The 22908-nt window shown below is 42.4% G+C and overlaps 1 protein-coding gene across 2 annotated transcripts in view; it reads left to right on the top strand.

Annotated features, from left to right (window-relative positions):
- Positions 1 to 22058, top strand: part of dclre1a (DNA cross-link repair 1A (PSO2 homolog, S. cerevisiae)) — a 35190-nt gene extending 13132 nt beyond the window's left edge. The window contains exons 7-9 of one of the 2 annotated variants that reach the window (XM_036955618.2): positions 5033 to 5187; positions 12509 to 12650; positions 20263 to 22058. In XM_036955618.2, the coding sequence (XP_036811513.2) occupies positions 5033 to 5187; positions 12509 to 12650; positions 20263 to 20444 (479 nt within the window). In that variant the 3' untranslated portion in view covers positions 20445 to 22058. Of the gene's footprint in view, positions 1 to 5032; positions 5188 to 12508; positions 12683 to 20262 lie in introns of both variants that reach the window. The other variant, XM_036955619.2, reaches the window with a different exon arrangement.
- The last annotated feature ends 850 nt before the right edge of the window (positions 22059 to 22908 follow it).

The raw sequence follows: 22908 nt of genomic DNA, 5'->3' as shown, positions 1-22908 counted from the left end.
ATTTGTCACAGCATATTGGCTATAGGCCTGCCAATATTGTTCTCCTCAGACAATATTATATTTCAAAAGTCAAACTTTTGTTAACAAAACACATCAGTTGGTATAGCACTTGCGAGGCACAGCTGAGCATAAATTGCAAATAATTAGCTTTTTTACTTTACTGGACTTATGGTAGAGATGCATCTGATGGTCATGGTGCTTTCAAGGCAACTGGGAACTCGAAAGAAAAAAACTAGGTCAAATCATGATGTCAGTGATCTTCAGGTTGGAAAGTTGGCGCTCTAGAAAGATGCCAGTTTTCGACTTGGAATTCAGAGTTGGATGACCGTTCAAAAAGATTTTCCCCAGTTGCCTTGAACACACTGAAATCGGAAGTCTGAGATTTCCAAGTTCGCAGAGTTCCCAGTGTCAGCGGAGGGTCTGCCTCTCACAGTCTCTGCTGGTGCATGAAATCTAAGGAAGTCTCAAGGTTTTGCTCACCTGAGGTATCTCATGATATCTCATGATAAGCTGTAGACCACACTATTTACCAAGATAATTTTCATCTACATTCTTCGTAGCAGTCTATTTACCACCACAAACTGATGCTGGCACTAATACCGCACTCAATGAGCTGTATACAGCCATAAGCAAACAGGAAAACACTCATCCGGAGGCAGCGCTCCTTGTGGCCAGGGACTTTAACGCAGGTAAACTTAAACCTGTTTTACCTCATTTCTACCTGCATGTTAAATGTGCAACCAGAGGGAAAACAACTCTAGATCACCTTTACTCCACACACAGAGACGCATACAAAGCTCTCCCTCACCCTCTATTTGGCAAATCTGATCATAATTCTATCCTCCTGATTCCTACTTACACCCACAACTAAAGCAGGAAGCACTAGTGATTCGGTCAATAAGAAAGTGGTCAGATGAAGCAGATGCTAAGCTACAGGACTGTTTTGCAAGAACAGACTGGAATATGTTCCGGATTCCTACGATGTCATTGAGGAGTACACCACATCTGTCACTGCTTTCATCAATAAGTGCATCGATGAAGTCGTCCCCACAGTGACTGTACATACTAGAGGTCGACTGATTATGATTTTTCAATGCCGATACCGATTATTGGAGGACAAAAAAAGCCGATAGCGATTAATCGGCCGATTTAAAAAAATAAAAAATAAAAAATGTATATATATTTTTGTAATAATGACAATTGCAACAATACTGAATGAACGATGAACACTTTTATTTTAATTTAATATAATACATATGGGCTTTTGGGTGGCTGTTCTTAAGTTGATTCCACAGGTTGGTGGTATTTTTTTATTTAGCCGTTGCTGACCCCATGCTTACATCTTTATCACAAATAAGACACCTTGCTTTCCCTGGTGCCAATTCCATGTAATAGTCCCACACTGGTTCTCTGCTTTTCTCTGCCATCTGTAAAACACACAGCTCTGAAGTGACAATGATACTGAAAAGTCTGCTTAGGAGACAAATACTCTCAAGTAGTTTCAGTTACCTGTGATGAATGTTGAAAACAAAAGCTGTAATTTCTATATGCAGGAAATCCTATTTTAATAATGGACATGGTAAGAATTGACTACCAAAGTGCGAGTCATAATTCCCATGACACCTTCTAGCAAAATCTGAAAAGCGGTTCCTTCATTCATTTATTCCATAGGATATTTTTAGATTAACTTAAAATAAGGTTGTGTTTCGTGTAGGCTTACACCACCTTGACAATTTTTTTAACTGTGTAGATATCCATAGGACAAGGTAACTGATCAATATTGGCTAAATATAAGATCTTTTTTTTTTTGTAGAGTGGATTTATGAAAATATTTTGACAAACGTTACCTTATCCTAGTGAGTTTTACACGGGTATCAAAACGCAAAGGCAGTTTAAGCCTGCACCCTAACCTGCACCCTAACCTGCACGAAACACAGACCTTATTGGAAGTAGATCAAGACATTCTCTATGGAAGACATGAACAGAGGCGGTTTAAGCCTGCACCCTAACCTGCACAAAACACAGACCTTATTGGAAGTAGATCAAGACATTCTCTATGGAAGACGTGAACGGTAAAATAACGAAGGAACCCCTTTCAAGTTCAGCCGCAAGTTATTACAGGAATTATAACGCGTCGACTATTTCTCTCTAAACCATATACCTTTGACTATTACGAGTCTGCTGCTGCCTACCACCCCTCAGTCAGACTGCTCTATCAAATCATAGACTTAACTATAATAAACACACAGAAATACGTGCCTTAGGTAAAATCCGGAAACTATCACCTCGAAAACAAAACGTTTATTCCGTTCCGTATTTTATCTAACGGGTGGCATCCATGAGTCTAAATATTCCTGTTACATTGCACAACCTTCAATGTTATGTCATAATTACGTAAAATTCTGGCAAATTAGTTCGCAAAGAGGCAGGCGGCCCAAACTGTTGCATATACCCTGACTCTGCGTGCAATGAACGCAAGAGAAGTGACACAATTTCACCTGGTTAATATTGTCTGCTAACCTGGATTTCTTTTAGCTAAATATGCAGGTTTAATATTTACTTGTGTATTGATTTTAAGAAAGGCATTGATGTTTATGGTTAAGTACACATTGGAGCAACGACAGTCGTTGATTGATTGTTTTTATCAGATAAGTTAAATGCTAGCTAGCAACTTACCTTGGCTTACTGCATTCGCGTAACAGGCAGGCTCCTCGTGAGGCAGGTGGTTAGAGCGTTGGACTAGTTAACTTTAAGGTTGCAAGATTGGATCCCCCGAGCTGACAAGGTAAAAATCTGTCGTTCTGCCTCGTTCCTAGGCCGTCATTGAAAATAAGTATGTGTTCTTAACTGACTTGCCTAGTTAAATAAAGATTAAATAAAGGTGTCAAAAAAAAAATCGGCAAAATCGGCGCCCAAAAATACCGATTTCCGATTGTTATGATAACTTGAAATCGGCCCTAATTAATCGGCCATTCTGATTAATCGGTCGACCTCTAGTACATACATACCCCAACCAGAATCCATAGATTACAGGCAATATCCACAATGAGCTAAAGGGTAGGGTAGAGTTGCCGCTTAAAGAGCAGGAGGACTAACCTGGAAATCTCGCTATGCCTTGCGAAGGACCAAGCAGGCAAAGCATCAATACAGGACTAAGTTTGAATCGTACTACACTGGCTCCGAAGCTCGTCGGATGTGGCAGTGCTTGCAAACTATTACAGACTACAAAGGGAAGTACAGCCGCGAGCTGACCAGTGACACGAGCCTAACAGACGAACTGAATTACTTTTATGCTCACTTCTCAAGTAACAGGCAAGTAACACTGAAACATGCATGAGAGCATCAGCTGTTCCGGATGACTGTGTGATCACGTTCTCCGTAGCCAATGTAAGACCTTTAAACAGGTCAACATCCACGAGGCCGCAGGGCCAGACAGATTACCAGGACGTGTCCTCCGAGCCTGCACTGACCAACTGGAAGTATCTTCACTGTCATTTTCTGTAATACCAACAGGTTTCAAGCAGACCACCACAGGCCCAAGAACACTACGGTAATCTGCCTAAATGACTACCGACCCACGTCTGTAGCCGTGAAGCGCTTTGAAAGGCTGTTCATGGCTCACAACACCATTATACCAGAAACCCTAGACCCACTCCAATTTGCATACCGCCCCAACAGATCCACAGATGATGCAATCTCTTTTGCACTCCACACTGCCCCTTCCCATCTGGACAAAAGGAACACCTATGTGAGTATGCTATTCATTGACTAAAGCTCAGCGTTCAACACCATAGGGCCCTCAGAGCTCATCACTAAGCTAAGGACCCTGGGACTAAACACCTCCCGCTGCAACTGGATCCTGGATATCCGCCCCCAGGTGGTAAGGGTAGGTAACAACACATCCGCCACGCTGATCCTCAACACAGGGGCCCCTCAGGGGTGCGTGCTCAGTCCCCTCCTGTACTCCCTGGCCAGGCACGACTCCAACACCATCATCAAGTTTGCAGATGACACAACAGTGAGACAGCCTATAGGGAGGAGGTCAGAGACCTGGCCGTGGGTGCCAGGACAACAACCTGTCCCTCAACGTGATCAAGACTAAGGAGATGATTGTGGACTACAGGAAAAGGAGGACCGAGCACGCCCCCATTCTCATTGACAAGCTGTAGTGGAGCAGGTTGAGAGCTTTGTGTTCCTTGGTGTCAACATCACCAACAAACAGTCGTGAAGACGGCACAACAAAACCTATTCCCCCTCAGGAGACTGAAAATATTCGGCATTGGTCCTCAGATCCTCAAAAGGTTCTACAGTTGCACCATTGAGAGAACTGGTTGCATCACTGCCTTGTATGGCAACTGCTTGTCCTCCAACTGTAAGGTGCTACAGAGGGTAGTGCGTACGGCCCAGTACATCACTGGGGCCAAGCTTCCTGCCATCCAGGACCTCTATACCAGGCGGTGTCAGAGGAAGGTCCTAAAAATTGTTCTCTGCTACTGCAAGGCAAGCGGTAACGGAGCGCCAAGTCTAGGTCCAAAAGGCTTCTTAACAGTTTCTACCCCCAAGCCATGACTCCTGAACAGATAATCAAAGGGCTAATCGGGTGCATGTACCGTCAACAGCGCAATTCTGATTTATTTTTTAAACTTTCCATAGCTATCGTTGACTTTTCTACAGAAATGTTTGGTGATCGACTAGGAATGCCTTAAAGATCTACCAGTCGATCGTGATCGAACAGTTGGTGTCCACCGAGCTACAATCAATTTGAGACACTTTAGGATGATTTGGACATGAACTGCGAACAATGCAAAAATTTGACATGCATTGGATGGTCGACAAAATGCTTTGCTTAGAGCTTAAGAGAGAGTGTGGCCATTTTAAAAAGCCACTTCCAGGATTTTAATCTTGGGTAGCCAACAGAACTACTAGAAGTAGAATCCAACAATACTCATCATGAATCGTTGAATAAAAATTGTCTATACTCTCTGTGTATATATGACTCTGGCTTAACTGTTTTACTATGTCTTGTCCATAGCTCTGGCAGAGGTACTGGGCTCCAAAGTTTGCCTGTCCCGGGACAAGTTCAACACCATGTGTTGTCTGGAGTCAGAGCGCATCCGCCAGCTCATCACCACCGACTGGAAGGCCGCACAGGTCCATGTGCTACCCATGATGCAACTGAACTTCAAAGTGGGTCCTGTAGTGATTTTTACAGTTCCTATACAGTACCAGTGAAAAGTTCTGACACACCTACTCATTCAATTTGGGGCAACAGGTAGCCTAGTGGTTAGAGCGTTGGGCCAGTAACTGAAAGGTTGCTAGATCGAATCCCGAGCTGACAAGTAAAAAATCTGTTGTTCTGCCCCTGAACAAGGCATTTAACCCACTGTTCCTAGGCCGTCATCGTAAATAAAAATGTGTTCTTAACTGACTTGCCTAGTTAAATAAAGATTAATTCAAATTTAAAAAATGTCAAGTAAAAATTCAAAACTATGAAATAACACATGGAATCATGTAGTAACCAAAAAAGTATTTAACAACTCAAAATATGTGTTGTATTTGAGGTTCTTCAAAGTAGCCACCCTTTGCCTTGATAGAAGCTTTGCACACTCTTGGCATTCTCTCAACCAGCTTCGCCTGGAATGCTTTCCCCACAGTGTTGAAGGAATTCCCACATATGCTGAGCACTTGTTGGCAGCTTTTCCTTTACTCTGCGGTTCAACTCATCCCAAACCATCTCAATTGGGTTGAGGTCTGATTGTGGAGGCCAGGTCATCTGATGCAACACTCCATCACTCTCCTTCTTGGTCAAATAGCCCCTACACAGCCTGGAGGTGTGATGGGTCATTGTCCTGTTGAAAAACAATTGATAGTCCCACTAAGCGGAAACCAGATGGGATGGCGTATCGCTGCAGAATGCTGTTGTACTCATGCTAGTTAACCTCTCTGGCATATGTGGGATATGTGCGTCCCACCCAGCCAACATCCAGTGAAAATGCAGAGCGCCAAATTCAAATAAATTACTATAAAAATTTAACTTTGATGAAATCACACATTCAATATACCAAATTAAAGCTACACTTGTCAGATTTCAAAAATGCTTTACGGCGAAAGCAAACGATGCTATTATCTTAGGATAGCACCCCAGTATACAAAGAGAGAAAAGCATATTTCAACCTTGCAGACGTGACACAAAACGCAGAAATATAAATATAATTCATGCCTTACCTTTGACGAGCTTCTTCTGTTGGTACTCCAATATGTTCCATAAACATCACAAATGGTTCTTTTGTTCGATTAATTCCGTCGATATATATCCAAAATGTCAATTTATTTGGCGCGTTTGATCCAGAAAAACACTGGTTCCAACTTGCGCAATGTGACTACAAAATATCTCAGAAGTTACCTGTAAGCATTGTCCAAACATTTAAACAGCGTTCAATACAGGATGATACAAAGTGTAGCGAGCATTTCTGGTCATGCGCCTCTATCTAACAGTACACTTCAAGTTACCCTCGTTCTGGATAGCCGTACATCTTTATTACACAAAGGAAAAATCTCAACCAATTTCTAAAGAATTCTAGATTCCCAATGAAAACCCATTGAAAAGAGAGTGACCTAAAAAATAAATAATCCTGGATGCTTTGTCCTCAGAGTTTCGCCTGCCAAATAAGTTATGTTATACTCACAGGCATCATTCAAACAGTTTTAGAAACTTCAGAGTGTTTTATATCTAAATATACTAATAATATGCATATCCTGGCTTCTGAGCCAGGGTAGCAGGCCATTTACTTTGGACACGCTTTTCATCCAGACGTGAAAATACTGCCCCCCTATCCCAAAGAAGTTAAGTGTGCCTTGAATATTATAAATAAATATATATTAAAAATAAATTGAATATTAAAAATAAATCACAGACAGTGTGGGGAGGCTTTGCTGGTGACACTATCACACCTCCTCCTCCATGCTTCACGGTGGGAACCACACATGCGGAGATCATCCATTCATCTACTCTGCGTCTCACAAAGACATGTTGGTTGGAACCAATAATCTCAAATTTGGACTCCAGACCAAAGGACAGATTTTCCACCTGTCTAATGTCCATTGCTCATGTTTCTTGACCCAAGAAAGTCTCTTCTTATTGGTGTGCTTTTAGTAGTGGTTTCTTTTGCAGAAATTTGACCATGAAAGCCTGATTCACACAGTCTCCTCTGAACAGATGAGTCTGTTACTTGAACTCTGAAGCATCTATTTGGGCTGCAATTTCTGAGGCTGGTAACTAATGAACTTATCCTCTGCTGCAGAGGATAACTCTGGGTCTTCCTTTCCTGTGGCGGTCCTCATGAGAGCCAGTTTCATCATAGCGTTTGATGGTTTGTGCAACTGCACTTGAAGAAACTTTAAAAGTTCTTGCCGTTTTCTGTTTTGACTGACCTTCATGTCTTAAAGTAATGATGGACTGTCATTTCTCTTTGCTTATTTGAGCTGTTCTTCCCATAATATGGACTTGGTCTTTTACCAATAGGGCTAGCTCCTGTATACCATCCCTACCATGTCACAACACAGCTGATTGTGTTGACTCAAACACATTAAGAAGGAAAGAACTTCCACAAATTTACTTTTAAGAAGACACACCTGTTAATTGAAATGCATTCCAGGTGACTACCTCATGAAGCTGGTTGAAAGAATGCCAAGAGTGTGCAAAGTTGTGGCTACTTTGAAGAATCTCAATGTAAAATATATATATACTTTTTTGGTTACTACATTATTCCATATGTGTGGTTTTATAGTTTGTCTTCACTATTATTCTACAATGTAAAAATAAAGAAAACCCCTTGCATGAGTAGGGTGTCAACTTTTGACTGGTACTGTATGTCAAAAGTGCTTAAAGGTTGAGTTAGTAAGACAACATTCTCCTACAAAGCAGGGCAGCAACCTCACAGAAATGCAACAAAATTCAAACTGCCACAGTTGTCTTTTCCCAGTGTTGACATATTTCAAGGGAGGGCATACATTGTAAAAGACAATAGTGGAAGTCCTGTCAGCTTTAAATTATGTTGTTGTTTGTAATCAGGTAATCACCCTGCTGTGTATATTGCTGAGTCTACCTTAAACAACAACCACTTTTGTGCTGTCCTTATAGCAAAAGAACACGATACAGTTAAACATGAAATAATAGAAAAAACTTGCTACACAAGGCAAGCTTTGTGTATATTTTTCTTTTTTACATTCAGAAAAATAGATGTTATTACTCTTATTCTGGATCTGGCATAACACAAACACTTTCGACAGAAGTGCTCATTCAAAACTGTTATAAATAAAAAACCCTGTACTGCACAAGGGCATATAATTTAAATTCCCTGGACAAAGTAAAAAAAAATCCATCTTTTCCATCTAAAAATGCAGTCCAAAATAGAATTTGAGAAGCTTTTGAAAATGTGTATTTTCTTTTGAGATTCCTCCACATTTTCATACAATAATGAGACATGACGAGGCAGAGGATGTTGATATTGACATATTTCACGTTTTACTGCTTTAGATTGACACATTCAAAATGCTGTTCAAGTTGTAAAATATAATTCATTTGAATTGCTTCTATATTCTCTTAGTAGACTTAGAGCAGAAATCTGCAGGTTGGGGGCGACCCTATGCCGCCCTACTTCTTGTGTAGTGTTTTCACTTTGAACGAAAACAAGGTGGTTGAGCCGACTTGGTCTGGCCTTCTGGGTAAGGTGCATCTTTGCGCTAATCCTGCCTACTCTAATGACCCTGCTGTCCTGGAGCTGGAGAGGAAGTGAAAGTCACTTGCAACCTAATGTTACAGCTGCCAGAAACAAACAGAGTAGACGAAGTCAACAAGCGTCATTCTTGGATCTGAATCAATTCGACCCCAAAATATTTTTAAAAAGCGAGAAAAAGACTGGCCATGACCAATCCAGATAAACATTGGAATTAATTTTGAAAGGACACCGAAATGGCAACCGTTGTCATGGATTATTCATGTTAAGTAAGTGTTGGGTTGCGTATTTAGCCTGCTAGCTATGTTAGCTGCTAACCTAAGTGTGTCCAATGTTCCATCCAGCTAACATCTTTTGTATTCGGATTGTTTTGTACTCAAAGGAATCTAATGATAGCATCATGTAGCTACACTGCATAAACCCCACAAGATGCTCAATGCCTTTATTTCAACTAGCTAACATTAGCTTAGATTAGCTTAAATTTAGATATTCAGATTGTTGGCATGATATTGTTTAGTTTGTAGATGATCACGCTAGGTGGTCGACAGCATTTCCGGTCCAGGACCACCCCAAAAAATTCATTTTGCTGTACAGTTATTTGTGGCATCTAGTTCATTTGTGAGCGATTGGGTGTTTGCAGTTCCAGAGCTGACGACTTCAGAATGAGAATATGGTCAAATTGACTGATTTATATTGTTAATGGTATAACGGTTCATGATAACTACTGATTAAGTTAATTCAAGAGTTTCTCTATATCTAACCCTTTATGGTGCCCCTCTTCGATTAATTTGCATAAGATAACCAAATTAATTAATCAATCCAATCTAATCTTGCCAAAAGTCACAACAATTGCCATTATATTACCTTCTCTCTCAGGTGAGACCATGGGCAGTATATGACCTACTGCTAACCGTATTACCATAGCTAACTATTTTGGTTGATTACCAACAAAATAATTATTGAATCACAAAGCATAACATAACATGCATACTGCATTCTTTACCTCTTTCAGTGTTGGGGTTTGCACAACCACAACTTGTGGAACCTCAGGTTCCCTCTGTCAGACGATCTCCACCAATCTCTCCCTGAGAAATACAAGTTTGGGTAATGTTACTGTACTGAATTTCATATAATTTTGGGGGGGTGGTCCTGGGCTGAAAATGCGTTTGACCACCTAGCTAGCTATCATTATCATCTACAAACTAAACACTATCATGTCAACAATCTGCACATCTAGCTTTAGCTAGCTAACGCTGCCTAGTTGAAATAAAAGCATTGGGCATCTTGTTGGATTTAGCTACTGGACATGATGGTATCGTTAGATTCCTTTGAGTTCAATACAGTCCGAATACAGAATGTTATATTTTTCTCGCTTATTTTTTTCTTTGGGTCCAGTTCATTCAGATCCAAGAACTGAGAATGATGCTTGGTTGGCTTCATCTGCTCTGTTTGTTTCTGGCAGTTCTAACATTAGTTTGCAAGTGACTTTCACTTCCTCTCCAGCTCCGGGGCAACGGGTTATTCGAGTAGACGGGATTAGCATAAAGACACACCTTGCCCAGAATGCCAAGGCAGTCCAGGGCTCAACCCCCTTTTTGTTCAAAGTGAAAACACTACACAAGAAATGGGGCGACATAGGGTCGCCCACGGCCTGCGGATTCCTGCTTTTAAGTCTACTAAGAGAATATAGAAGCAATTCAAATGAATTATATTTTAGATTTTTTGAAATGTTAGCAAATTTATTACAAATTAAAGTTTTAATTATTTACATAATTATTCAGACCCCTTGCCACGAGACTCGAAATTGAGCTCAGGTGCATCGTGTATCCATTTATCATCCTTGAGATGTTTCTACAACTTGATTTGAGTCCACCTGTGGTAAATTCAATTGATTGGACATGATTTGGAAAGGCAAAAGAGCAAATAACCAAGCCATGAAGTTGAAGGAATTGTCTGTAGAGCTCCGAGACAGAATTGTGTCGAGGCACAGATCTGGGGAAGGGTACCAAAAAATTTGTGCAGCATTGAAGGTCCCCAAGAACTCAGTGCCCTCCATCATTTAATGGAAGAAGTTTGGAACCACCAAGACACTTCCTAGAGCTGGTCTCCCTGCCAAACTGAGCAACCAAGAAGGGCCTTGGTCAAGGAGGTGACCAATAACCCGATGGTCACTCTGACAGAACTCCAGAGTTCCTCTGTGGAGATCCTTCCAGAAGGACAACCATCTCTGCAGCACTCCACCAATCAGGCCTTTATGGTAGAGGGGCCAGACAGAAGCCACTCCTCAGTAACAGACACATGGGTAACACATCAGTAACAGCTTGCTTGGAGTTTGCCAAAAGGCACCTAAAGGATTCTCAGACCTTGAGAAACAAGATTCTCTGGTCTGATGAAACCAAGATTTGAACTCTTTAGCTTGAATGCCAAGCATAACGTCTGGAGGAAATCTGGCACCTTCTCTACTGTGAAGCATGGTGGTGGCAGCATCATGCTGATGGGATGTTTTTCAGCATCAGGGACTGGAAGATGAGTCAGGATCGAGGGAAAGATGAACGGAGCAAAGTACAGAGAGATCCTTGATGAAAACCTGCTCCAGTGCGCTCAGGATCTCAGACTGGGACGAAGGTTCACCTTCCAACCAGATAATGACCCTAAGCACACAGCCAAGACAACGCAGGAGTGGCTTCGGGACAAGTCTCTGAATGTCCTTGAGTTGTCCAGCCAGACACCGGACTTGAACCCAATCGAATATCTCTGAAGTGACCTGAAAATAGCTGTGCAGCGCCGTTCCCCATCCAACCTGACAGAGCTTCAGAGGATCTGTTGAGAAGAATGGGAGAAACTCCCGAAATACAGGTGTTCCAAGCTTGCAGCGTCATACCCAAGAAGACTCAAAGCTGTAATCGCTGCCAAAGGTGCTTCAACAAAGTACTGAGTAAAGGGTCTGAATAGTTACATAAATGTAATATTTCAGTTGTTTGTTTTATTTTTGCGAACATTTCTAAAAACCTGTTTTTGCTTTGTCATTATGGGTTATTGTGTGTAGATATTCTAAAATATATGATTTATATATATTTATATATAAATAAAACAGGGCTGGAACGTAACAAAATGTGGAAAAGTCAAGGGGTCTGAATACCTTCCGAATGCACTGTATGCCAATTTGGTTTGAGGGGGCTGATTAGGTGGCTATGATGGAATGGGGCCCCGTTGGGAGTTTAGCCATTTACACCGGGGCAAACACCCCTACTTGCCTTGTTAAATAAAATACTCTCATGATAAGTGCCATGGGATTTTATAATGACCACAGAGGTTCAGGACACATCCTGTCCAAAAGACGGCACCTTCTACGCAGGGCAATGTCCCCTTCACTGCCATGGGATCTCCTCAGAGGGAAGAATGCCCCCTACTGGCAATCTAAACACTACTTCCAGCAGCATCTGGTTTCCCATCCAGAGACCGACCAGGACTGACCCTGTTTAGCTTCAGAGGCAAGCCAGCAGTGGGATGCTGAGTACCTGCAGCATTATAGCACTACGATTGCTTACCCCTGCACTAGTGGAAAGTTTGCACCTGATATAATACAACATTTCAAAATGTAAAGGGTGGAGCTAAATTGTCAAACACAAGAGTATGACAAACTCTATGTCACATGTCGGTAATGCCGCTTTGGTTTTCAATCCTCTCAGAAAATAACAGGCTCAAACTATCTGTTCACTCCTCACACTTACTAAACCAAAGTACGTACTCCGATGTCCTTTTTTCCTTTCCAGAACCTGCAGGCTCATCTGAGTAGATTCTCGAGGCAGTACGACCAGCTGGTGGCCTTCAAGCCCACGGGCTGGACCTTCAGTCAGAGGGTGGAGGCTGTGGAGGATATCAAGCCTATGGTCCATGGCAACATCAGCATCTATGGTACAGCCCAGTATCTATACCATCAATAGCAGGTGTGCTCAGATGTGGCTCTCGAGGCCCAGAGCACTGCTGGTTTTGGTTCTAGGCATGAAATTTAAAGCATGCTAACTAGGAGACATTGACTCACATTAGCCATGTCATGCCTACTACTTACTAAAATGAATCATACTACATACTATTTAGAATGTACTGTTTTAGTAAAAATGCATACAGTTAGCAACAAATATCAACATACTAGGCTCACCCATTATGTGAATGCGTCATCTTATGCTCAATTGTGCTGTTTCCATCCATCCGTTAATGTTGGTTTAGCATCCCATGAGCCAATTATCAACTGGTCAATCTCACTCAGTCTTCCTCAATCTTCCTCAATGGCTCGCAGCGAATTATACTTGATGAAAAGCCGGAATGAGTATGACATCCGAGCATTTAAAGGGATAGTGCGAGATTCTGGCAATTAATGAACATTTTTATGTCTGCGTCCAGTATGAAGGAAGTTTAGAGATAGTTTCGTGAGCCAATGACTGGAAGTCTACCGGTACAGCTAGCTAGCATTGGCTCACAGAACGACCTCTAACTTCCTTCAAACTGCAGAGACATATAAATGGTATCCATGAGTTCATCTGACTCTGGGTAAGTATAATTACCAGACTCTCGCATTATCCCTTTAAAGCATACTCAATGATTAAAATGTTACATACTATTTAGAACGCAAGTAAGATTATTTGTTCTTGTTTTTTTGTTCGAAAATGCCAGATTAGAACATTTGTGGCTAGTTTTACAAAACCTATGTGTGGATTGCTGTCTCTACTGGCCCATAGACTGCTTTCAACATACGGAAACAATGATGTATATTTCTAATTTTGCTGAAGAATGCCTTTCACCAGAAACTGAGGAAACAATGTGTGTGCACATGAAATGATAAATTACGTGCCAGGAGAAGAACTAGTAGGAAGGGAAAGTAGCAGGACTGCGGAACTCAAGGTCCTGAGTTGTGCACCCCTGTCTATGGTATAGGACTCTACCTACGGCACTGCTCTGTATGATAATGATGACATGGTAATTTAGCAGACTCTTTTATCCAAGGCAGCTTACAGTTAAGAAATGAAATAAATCTAGGGATGTATGGGGCCCATGGGGAATTAAAACCATGGTGTTAACGTCACCATACTCTAACCACTGAGCTATCTGGTACCTGATTCACAACCTGGCTCAGATATTTTCTTTTCACATTGTCCTTTTCAGCACGGTTCCAGCAAATATGGTGGATATGTGGTGGATGCATAACCTGGCTGGTCTTTGGCTAATCTTTTCACACATCCATACTAGGGATTAACACTGGAAACCGGGATCCCAAGATTTTCCGAGCAAGCTCCTTCCCGAGAGAAAAATGACGGGATCTCAGGAACAATAATATACTATTTCTATGCAAAAATACAAACATGCATGTGCAAACTATCATTCACACATTAGACCAGTGATCACAACGCTCACTAATAGAAAACGTCACTTGCGTAGCTTATAACTTTCATTGTGTATTGACTATCATGAAACTTGAGGCCTAGTGGTTAGAGCGTTGGGCCAGTAACCGAAAGGTTGTGAGATCGAATCCCTGAGTTGACAAGGTAAAAAGGCAGAACGAGGAGCAGCATCAGATATGTTCCCATTTACATAACAAGAAATGTGTGTTAATGACAGGGCAACAATGCGCATTGTGTTCGGAATGTAATCACATTTGCCTGACCTCCGGAGGTGGATGGGCTCGCATTGTGTTCCAATCTCTGCTCCGTGTAAATGCAACCAGGCCGGCTGACCACATTCAGTGGACAACGGCATCAGTGCTCCGCCTAAAAATATTCCTGTGTTATTTCAGCTCTGCTTCAGTGATCCACCTGTTCAACAAGTCCCTCATCACTGGATGTGTCTCTCAGCTCAAACTGGTGACACCAGTATGTAAAAATGTGGATCTGGCCCTGACAACCTCCAGAACTACAGGCCTATTTCCAACCTGCCCTTCCTGACTAAGCTCCTTGAACGTGCTGTTCCTAGTCAACTGTAAAACCATCTGGCCACTCACAACCTATGTTGAAACCCAGTTGGGTTTCAAGGCTGGACACAGCATCGAAACTGCCCTGGAAAGGGTCTCCAATGACCTCCTCATGAATGCTGACCATGGGGCTGCCAGCATCTTCATACTGCTCGACCTCAGTGCAGCATTCGACACTGCACTCCTAGTTAGCTGCCTGCAGGACATCAAAGTGTAGATGCAGTTGAGTTTCCTGCAATTTAGCTAAAAAAAAGAAAGAGGAGGTCCTAATTGGCAACCGCACAATCATAAACAACATCAGCAGCTACAGCTGTCAAAGGTCTCGTTTGACACCAAGAGTGTCCCCAAAGTCAAATGTTTCCATCTACTGAACATTGCCAGCTATCACAACCTGCAGCTGAGTGACTCATCCATGCCTTTATTTCATCCCGTCTGGATTATTGTAATGCCCTTTTTGTTGGCGCATCTGCCAAGTGTCTAAACAGGCTACAATATGTCCAGAACTGTGCTGCACGGGTCCTCACCCACACCTCCTCCCGAGAGCACTTCACAGTGCTTCTCAACATCCACTGGATCCCCATATGCTCACGCATCCTGGTTTACACTTACCAAGCTATCCACAACTCTGGACCCAAGTACCTGTCTGACCTCATTCTACCCTACTGCCCCACACCCTTCTCCTTCAGGTCCGTCCCCCTTCAGCAGCCCCGCAGCAGACATAAAACTATGCGTGACTGGGCTTTCAGTTGCATGGCTCCGCGGCTGTGTTACTTACTTCCAGACACTAATAGGGCTGCGGAGTCTCTGTCGTCCTTTAAGGCACATTTCAAGAACGTTCAGAAGAGCTTTCAAGAACCTCTGCTAATGACGACACCTGTATATAGCTTTGATTGTTGTCTGTGTTCTGGATTATGTTGGTTTTTTTTGCCTTGGGTGTGAGATCAAATCAAAGTTTTATTTGTCATGTGCGCCGAATACAACAGGTGTAGAGCTTACAGTGAAATGCTTACTTACAGGCTCTAACCAATAGCGCAAAAAAAATGCATTAGGTGAACAATAGGTAAGTAAAGAAATAAAACAACAGTAAAAAGACAGGCTATATACAGTAGTGAGGCTATAAAAGTAGCGAGGTTACATACAGACACCGGTTAGTCAGGCTGATTTGAGGTAGTATGTACATGTAGATATGGTTAAAGTGACTATGCATATATGATGAACAGAGAGTAGCAGTAGCGTAAAAGAGGGGTGGTGGGTGGCGGGACACAATGCAGATAGCCTGGTTAGCCAATGTGCGGGAGCATTGGTTGGTCTGCCCAATTGAGGTAGTATGTACATGATTGTATAGTTAAAGGGACTATGCATATATGATAAACGGAGAGTAGCGTAAAAGAGGGGTTGGTGGGGGGCACACAATGCAAATAGTCCAGTTAGCCATTTGATTACCTGTTCAGGAGTCTTATGGCTTGGGGGTAAAAACTGTTGAGAAGCCTCTTTGTCCTAGACTTGGCACTCCGGTACCGCTTGCCATGCGGTAGTAGAGAGAATAGTCTATGACTGGGGTGGCTGGGGTCTTTGACAATTTTTAGGGCCTTCCTCTGACACCGCCAGTGATGTACTGGGCCGTACGCACTACCCTCTGTAGTGCCTTGCGGTCGGAGGCCGAGTAATTGCCGTACCAGGCAGTGATGCAACCAGTTATGCTCTCGATGTTGCAGCTGTAGCGCCTTTTGAGGATCTCAGGACCCATGCCAAATCTTTTTAGTTTCCTGAGGGGCTTTGTTGTGCCCTCTTCACAACCCGCTGGGTGTGTTTTGACCATTCTAGTTTGTTGTTGATGTGAACACCAAGGAACTTGAAGCTCTCAACCTGCTCCACTACAGCCCCGTCGATGAGAATGGGGGCGTGCTCGGTCCTCCTTTTCCTGTAGTATACCATTTTTTTTAATGTTTTTATTTCACCTTTATTTAACCAGGTAGGCTAGTTGAGAACAAGTTCTCATTTGCAACTGCGATCTGGCCAAGATAAAGCATAGCAGTGTGAACAGACAACACCACAGAGTTAAACATGGAGTAAACAATAAACAAGTCAATAACATAGTAGAAAAAAATAATCTATATACATTGTGCAAAAGGCATGAGGTAAGCAATAAATAGGCCATAGGAGTGAATAATTACAATTTAGCAGATTAACACGAGTGATAAATGATCAGATGAACATGTGCAGGTAGAGATACTGGTGTGCAAAAGAGCAGAAAAGTAAATGAAATAAAAACAGTATGGGGATGAGGTAGGTCAATTGGGTGGGATATGTACAGCTGAAGCGATAGGTTAACTGCTCAGATAGCAGATGTTTAAAGTTGGTGAGGGAGTCTCCAACTTCAGCGATTTTTGCAATTCGTTCCAGTCGCAGGCAGCAGAGAACTGGAAGGAAAGGCGGCAATCATCTCTTTAGTCTTGGTTACGTTGAGTGACAGGTTGTTATTCCCGGCCAGGTCTCTGACCTTCTCCCTATAGGCTGTCTCATCATTGTCGGTGATCAGGCCTACCACTGTTGTGTCGTCTGCATACTTAATGATGGTGTTGGAGTCGTGCCTGGCAGTAGTGGGTGAACAGGGAGTACAGGAGGGGACTGAGCATGCACCCCTGGGGAGCTCCAGTGTTGAGGATCAGCGTGGCAGATGTGTTGCTTAATTCAATTACTGAATGCAATGTAGTAGTCTAGCTTACTGTAGGCTATTTGGAATATTATGAAACAACTGAACTAGGCCTATATGAGCTTGTTACCTACCCTCACCACCTGGGGGTGGCCCGTCAGGAAGTCCAGGATCCAGTTGCAGAGGGAGGTGTTTAGTCCCAGGATCCTTAGCTTAGTGATGAGCTTTGCGGGTACTATAGTGTTGAACGCTGAGCTGTCAATGAATAGCATTCTCACATAGGTGTTCCTTTTGTCCAGGTGGGAAAGGGCAGTGTGGAGTGCAATAGAGATTGCATCTGCTTCGTCTGACCAAGTCACTGGTGCTCCCTGCTTTAATTTTTGCTTGTAAGCGGGAATCAGGAGGATAGCGTTGTGGTCGGATTTTCCAAATGGAGGGCGAGGGAGAGCTTTGTACACGTCTTTGTGTGTGGAGTACAGGTGATCTAGAATGTTTTCCCTCTGGTTGCACATTTGTTGATAGAAATTTGGTTGGACTGATTTAAAGTCTCTGGCCACTAGGAGTGCCACCTCTGGGTGAGTTGTTTCCTGTTTGCTTATTTCCTTATATACAGCTGACTGAGTGTGGTCTTAGTGCCAGCATCTGTCTGTGGTGGTAAATAAACAGCCACGAAAAGTATAGCTGAAAACTCTCTAGGCAAGTAGTGTGGCCTGCAATTTAGTTCTACTTCAGGCGAGCAAAATCTAGAGACTTCCTTAGATTTCGTGCACAGCTGTTGTTTACAAATATGCACAGACCGCCCCCCTCGTTTTACCGGAGTGTGCTCTTCTATCTTGCCGGTGCAGCATATTTCCCGCTAGCTGAATATCCACGTCATCATTCAGCCAGGATTCTGTGAAACATAGGATATTACAGTTGGATATTCGCGATCGTACTTCGTCTAATTTATTGTCCAATGATTGCACGTTGGCGAGTAGTATTGAGGGTAACGGCATCTTTCCCACTCGCCTTCTCCGGGTCCTCACGAGGCATCCGGCTCTTTGTCCTCTGTACCTGCGTCGCTTCCTCTTGCAAATAACGGGGATGTAGGCCCTGTCGGGTGTTTGGAGAATGTCCTGTGTCCTGCTTGTTGTAGAAAAATATTTAGTCTAATCCGAGGTGAGTGATCGCTGTCCTGATATCAGGAAGCTCTTTTATGCCTTAAGATACGGTTGCAGAAACATTATGTACAAAATAAGTTACAAATAATGCGGGGGAAAAAAACACATAATAGCACAATTGGTTGGCGCCCGTAAAACTGCTGCCATTTCTTCCGGCGCCATTTTAATAAGTGCTTTAGAAATGAAATGTATTATTATTTAATGCAAAAAGAACAAGGGCATAGAATAGCAGACCAACATGGAATTATGTAAGAGGACGAGTGCTTTTAGTGGAAAAAAAATCTAGACTTTAATCTGTGCTGTTTGCGACAATGTTTTTAGATTGTATCGCTGTTTATTCCTCTGAGCCAGATCTAGACCTCTTTTCAAAGGCAGTATCAAGAATATAAAATATCGAAAGAAAGGCAGTGCCCCTCGGATAAGCTCGGTCACAGAGAGATAGATAGACCTGGATTCTTTGTTTAGTACAGATCTTCTGTGTAAAAAAGTGTCTCACACGGAAAGACAAAAAAGCACCTAATGAAGCACTTAGCTGCTCCACGAGGGGTCTGAGGCAGTCCAGAAATAACAAGGGTTTTAAGTGCAACTTTAGTAACAATGATTTTGACAAAAACAGCCCAGAGATTTAACATTGCTCATATGAAGGGCCTATTGATTAACTTAGCCTTAAGATGCTTTTGGGAAACCAGGCCCTGGTGCGTAATTTTGCAAGAGAACCGTGAGAGATAGGCTAGAGATCTCAAGCCTAAGTTAAATGCTTATGCATATCAACTCATCGGTTATTAGCTAAATATTAGGCCTAATACGGCAGTGAATTTACTACCTGTGCTATGCAACACAGTAAACAAATCTCTGCCCTTGTCCAGTTTACCCATGTCAAGTGGTTACACATTGTCACGCGCACTTGAAAACCGTACACCTACATATAAGCTTGGCCTACTGCAGAGGAAGACAACTACGACAGCAGCTCCGCAAACAATGGTAGTCATAGGCTCAGCAGGTGCACAAAGAGGGACTTGAAGGAGACACTAAGAAACCTTGTGGAAACTCTGGCATACCTGGTGTTCTTGGGCACCAGGACTATGGTGGTCTGCTTGAAACATGTTGGTATTACAGACTCAAATCAGGGACAGGTTGAAGATGTCAGTGAAGACACTTGAAAGTTAGTCAGCGCATGCTCGGAGTACACGTCCTGGTAATCCGTCTGGCCCTGCGACCTTGTGAATGGGGCTCCCGAGTGGCGCGGCGGTCTTTGATCACACAGTCTTCCAGAACAGCTGGTGCTCTCATGAATGCTTCAGTGTTGCTTGCCTCGAAGCAAGCATAGAAGTAATTTAGCTCGTCTGGTAGGCTCGTGTCACTGGGCAGCTCGCAGCTGTGCTTCCCTTTTTATAGCATGTAATGGAAAAAATTATGGACATTATTGTCTAGCTATAATTCTGAACACATCCAAAATTGAGTAATTTAAACCCATTGGCCTGATTCCTCACTTCTCTATTTATTTTGATAGGGGGCCCACTGGAGATCGGGGGCTCCATGATAGCATATGAACACATCATAAACCATGGCAAAATATGTAAAATTGCAGTAAATTAGCTTTGAATCAGCAAAAATGTTAGATGGGTTGGTAGGCCCCCTTATCAGGCCCTAGGGGTGGGGGGTGTTGGTCTATTTTGCTGCTTCTGTTTCTGACTTCTATTTTGATGCTCTCACTCCCCCCCCCCCCCCCCCCCTGTCTCTCTCTTACTCTAGGCATCCCCTACAGTGAGCACAGCAGCTACCTGGAGCTGAGGCGTTTTGTCCAGTGGCTGCGGCCCCTCAAGATTATCCCCACAGTCAACGTGGGCAGCTGGGCTAGCCGGAAGGCCATGGAGAGGTGCTTCAGCGAGTGGCTAACAGAGGCTTACGAGGCTAATAATGTTAAAGGAATCTAAAACAGGACACTTCAGTGTTCACACACAGTGAAAACAGTATATGACACAATACTTGAGTGTTAGCTAATTAGTTTATTCGGATCCCCATTAGCTTTTGCCAAAGCAGCGGCTATTCTTCCTGCGGTCCACACTAAAACACAAATAACAAAACCCTGATACACAAGAACAGTTATACAAATTTAAAATACACCGATATACAAACAATACAACTAAAGAATAATTTGTGTCTAAATTATGTTCGTTACAGTGTCTGTGTGTGCCATGAGATGTTGTTTTTATCAATTATTTTAATTGTTTTAATTTTTTGGGTAATTGGAGATGGGTGTTCCATGCAATCATGGCTCTGTATAATATTGTGCATTGCTGTGAATTTGTTTTGGACTTGGGGACTGTAAAGTGACTCCTGGTGGCATTTTGTGGGGTATGTATGGGTGTCTGAGCTGTATGTTATTTGATTATGCAGGCAATCTGGGATTTTCATTCCTCATAAAAACTAGAAAAGAAGCAGTTAATCTCTTGTCATCCAGGAAACACTGGCATGCATGTTGTTGATGTTTGTTAGGTATGTGCAGTTAAGGGGAAGGCGTGCTGCTCTGTTTTGCTGCACTTGACCAAATTACCAAACAGTTATCACGATGGGACAAGACAAGTTCCTGAACAACTAGTATAGTAGAAAAATGCAGAACATATTTTTGTTAACAGACATGCATCTTCACAAATTTGTCAAGATTACTTTGCCCATGATAACTGAACATACAATGTTTTACCTAGTTTAGCTCCCTCAACTTTCTTATGCACAACTCCAGTTGAGGTTTATCTCTTAGACAATGTTTTGAACCAAATACACTGATTTTAGTTTTAGATGTATTTAAGACCAGTTTATTATTAATCACCCATTCTGATACTAATATGTCCTTATTTAGAATTTCAGTCAGCTCACTGGCTTTGGGTGCTGACATATAGAGTGTGGAATCATCTACCTACATAGTAATTCTAGCTTCGTGTAAGACCAGTGGCAAATCATTTGTAAAAATAGAGAAGAGTAACGGCCCAAGGTAACTGCCCTGAAGGACACCACACTGTACATCTCTGTTATATTAGATAAATAACTCTCCAGGTGATGTAAAGCCATAGCAAGTGAGTTTTTTTCAATAACAATGTATGATAAATAACATCAAAGGCTGCACTGAAATCTAACAATACAGCTCCAACTATCATTTTATCCATTTATTTTAACCAATCATCAGTAATCTGAGTCAGTGCAGTTCAAGTTGAATGCCCTTCTCTATATGCATGCTGAAAGTCAGTAGTTAAAGATATAGCAAATAGGGGTGACAATACAGTTTGCTACCATTCTCAATAGTTTCACATCAAGGTTGATTATCATTATTGATGGATAACAATACATTTTACAGCTCTCCCACACTAACTTGACCCTTATTATTAAAATATGATGATTCACTGTTCAATGTTGTCATTTAACTTCTGAGTTTATCAACTTTACTTGGGAAATGGTAATCGAAATGATTGGCAATATCGAAAGGTTTTGTTATAAGTGACCCATCAACTTCAATGAACTATGAAGTCTATAAATAAAATATATTTTTAACTGGGCTCATATCTCACTTACTAGCAAAGATTATGAACAAAATGTGCAAACGTTTCTACATGCAGCTCTCGCTTTGATCTCAAAACAAGCGCATCTACTCATGACCACTCATGCTGTAAACTCAGTTCAAAGTGAATGGCACAGATTCATGTATGTGACTCGTTTCAGGAAACTAGGCTTATGTCGTGTTGTGAATGAGCCAAGTCAGTATGACCTGGTGACTCTTCCAGTCAGATATGTGGTAACACTGAAACAAGGAAGATGAAGCAGAAGGACAGGAAGAGGCCTCAAACACAGGTAGCTGGGGAGCAGCAAACCCAGACAAAGGCAGAGAGGAAATGACGGTCAGAGGTTCATCTTACATGGCGACATCCCGTCAGATCTTGGCCCTGGGATGGAGTTGGAAGAGTTGCTTGATGGCACGTGGGCCATGAAGCAGATGACACCATGGATTTTTGTCACCTACGAAAGAACCAATGTGGTACCTGACTCTAGACATTCTGTGTAAAGGGGCAAATTTGTGTTAATAAACACAAAAGGAGCACTGGATATCTATTGTTAGTCCTTACTCAGACGAAGTGTCGAACCACGGCTTTTCAGCTAAAAATTTATTTCAAGAAATTAGTCTTAGCTGAAACCCTATACCCGGGACTTAGCGAGTGTGATTCACCCGTGAGGGTGAGGTCCGGTCAACTAGAAAGGGAGTACCAGCTGCTAGCAGGAGTGTCTGAGACTATGCCACACTTATAAAAATAGTATAACCCGACTTGCGGCGATGATATGGCGATGAGCAGCAGCTAACTAAAGAGGCTGTGTAGCTCCACTTGAATGAGTAGGTGTGTCCAAACTTTTGAC

Source organism: Oncorhynchus mykiss, chromosome 20 (genome assembly GCF_057628025.1).
Source record: "Oncorhynchus mykiss isolate SJ-2025 chromosome 20, ASM5762802v1, whole genome shotgun sequence".
NCBI lineage: Eukaryota > Metazoa > Chordata > Actinopteri > Salmoniformes > Salmonidae > Oncorhynchus > Oncorhynchus mykiss.
The sequence above is the reverse complement of the archived record's forward strand: the minus strand, read 5'-3'. Positions and strand labels throughout refer to the sequence as shown.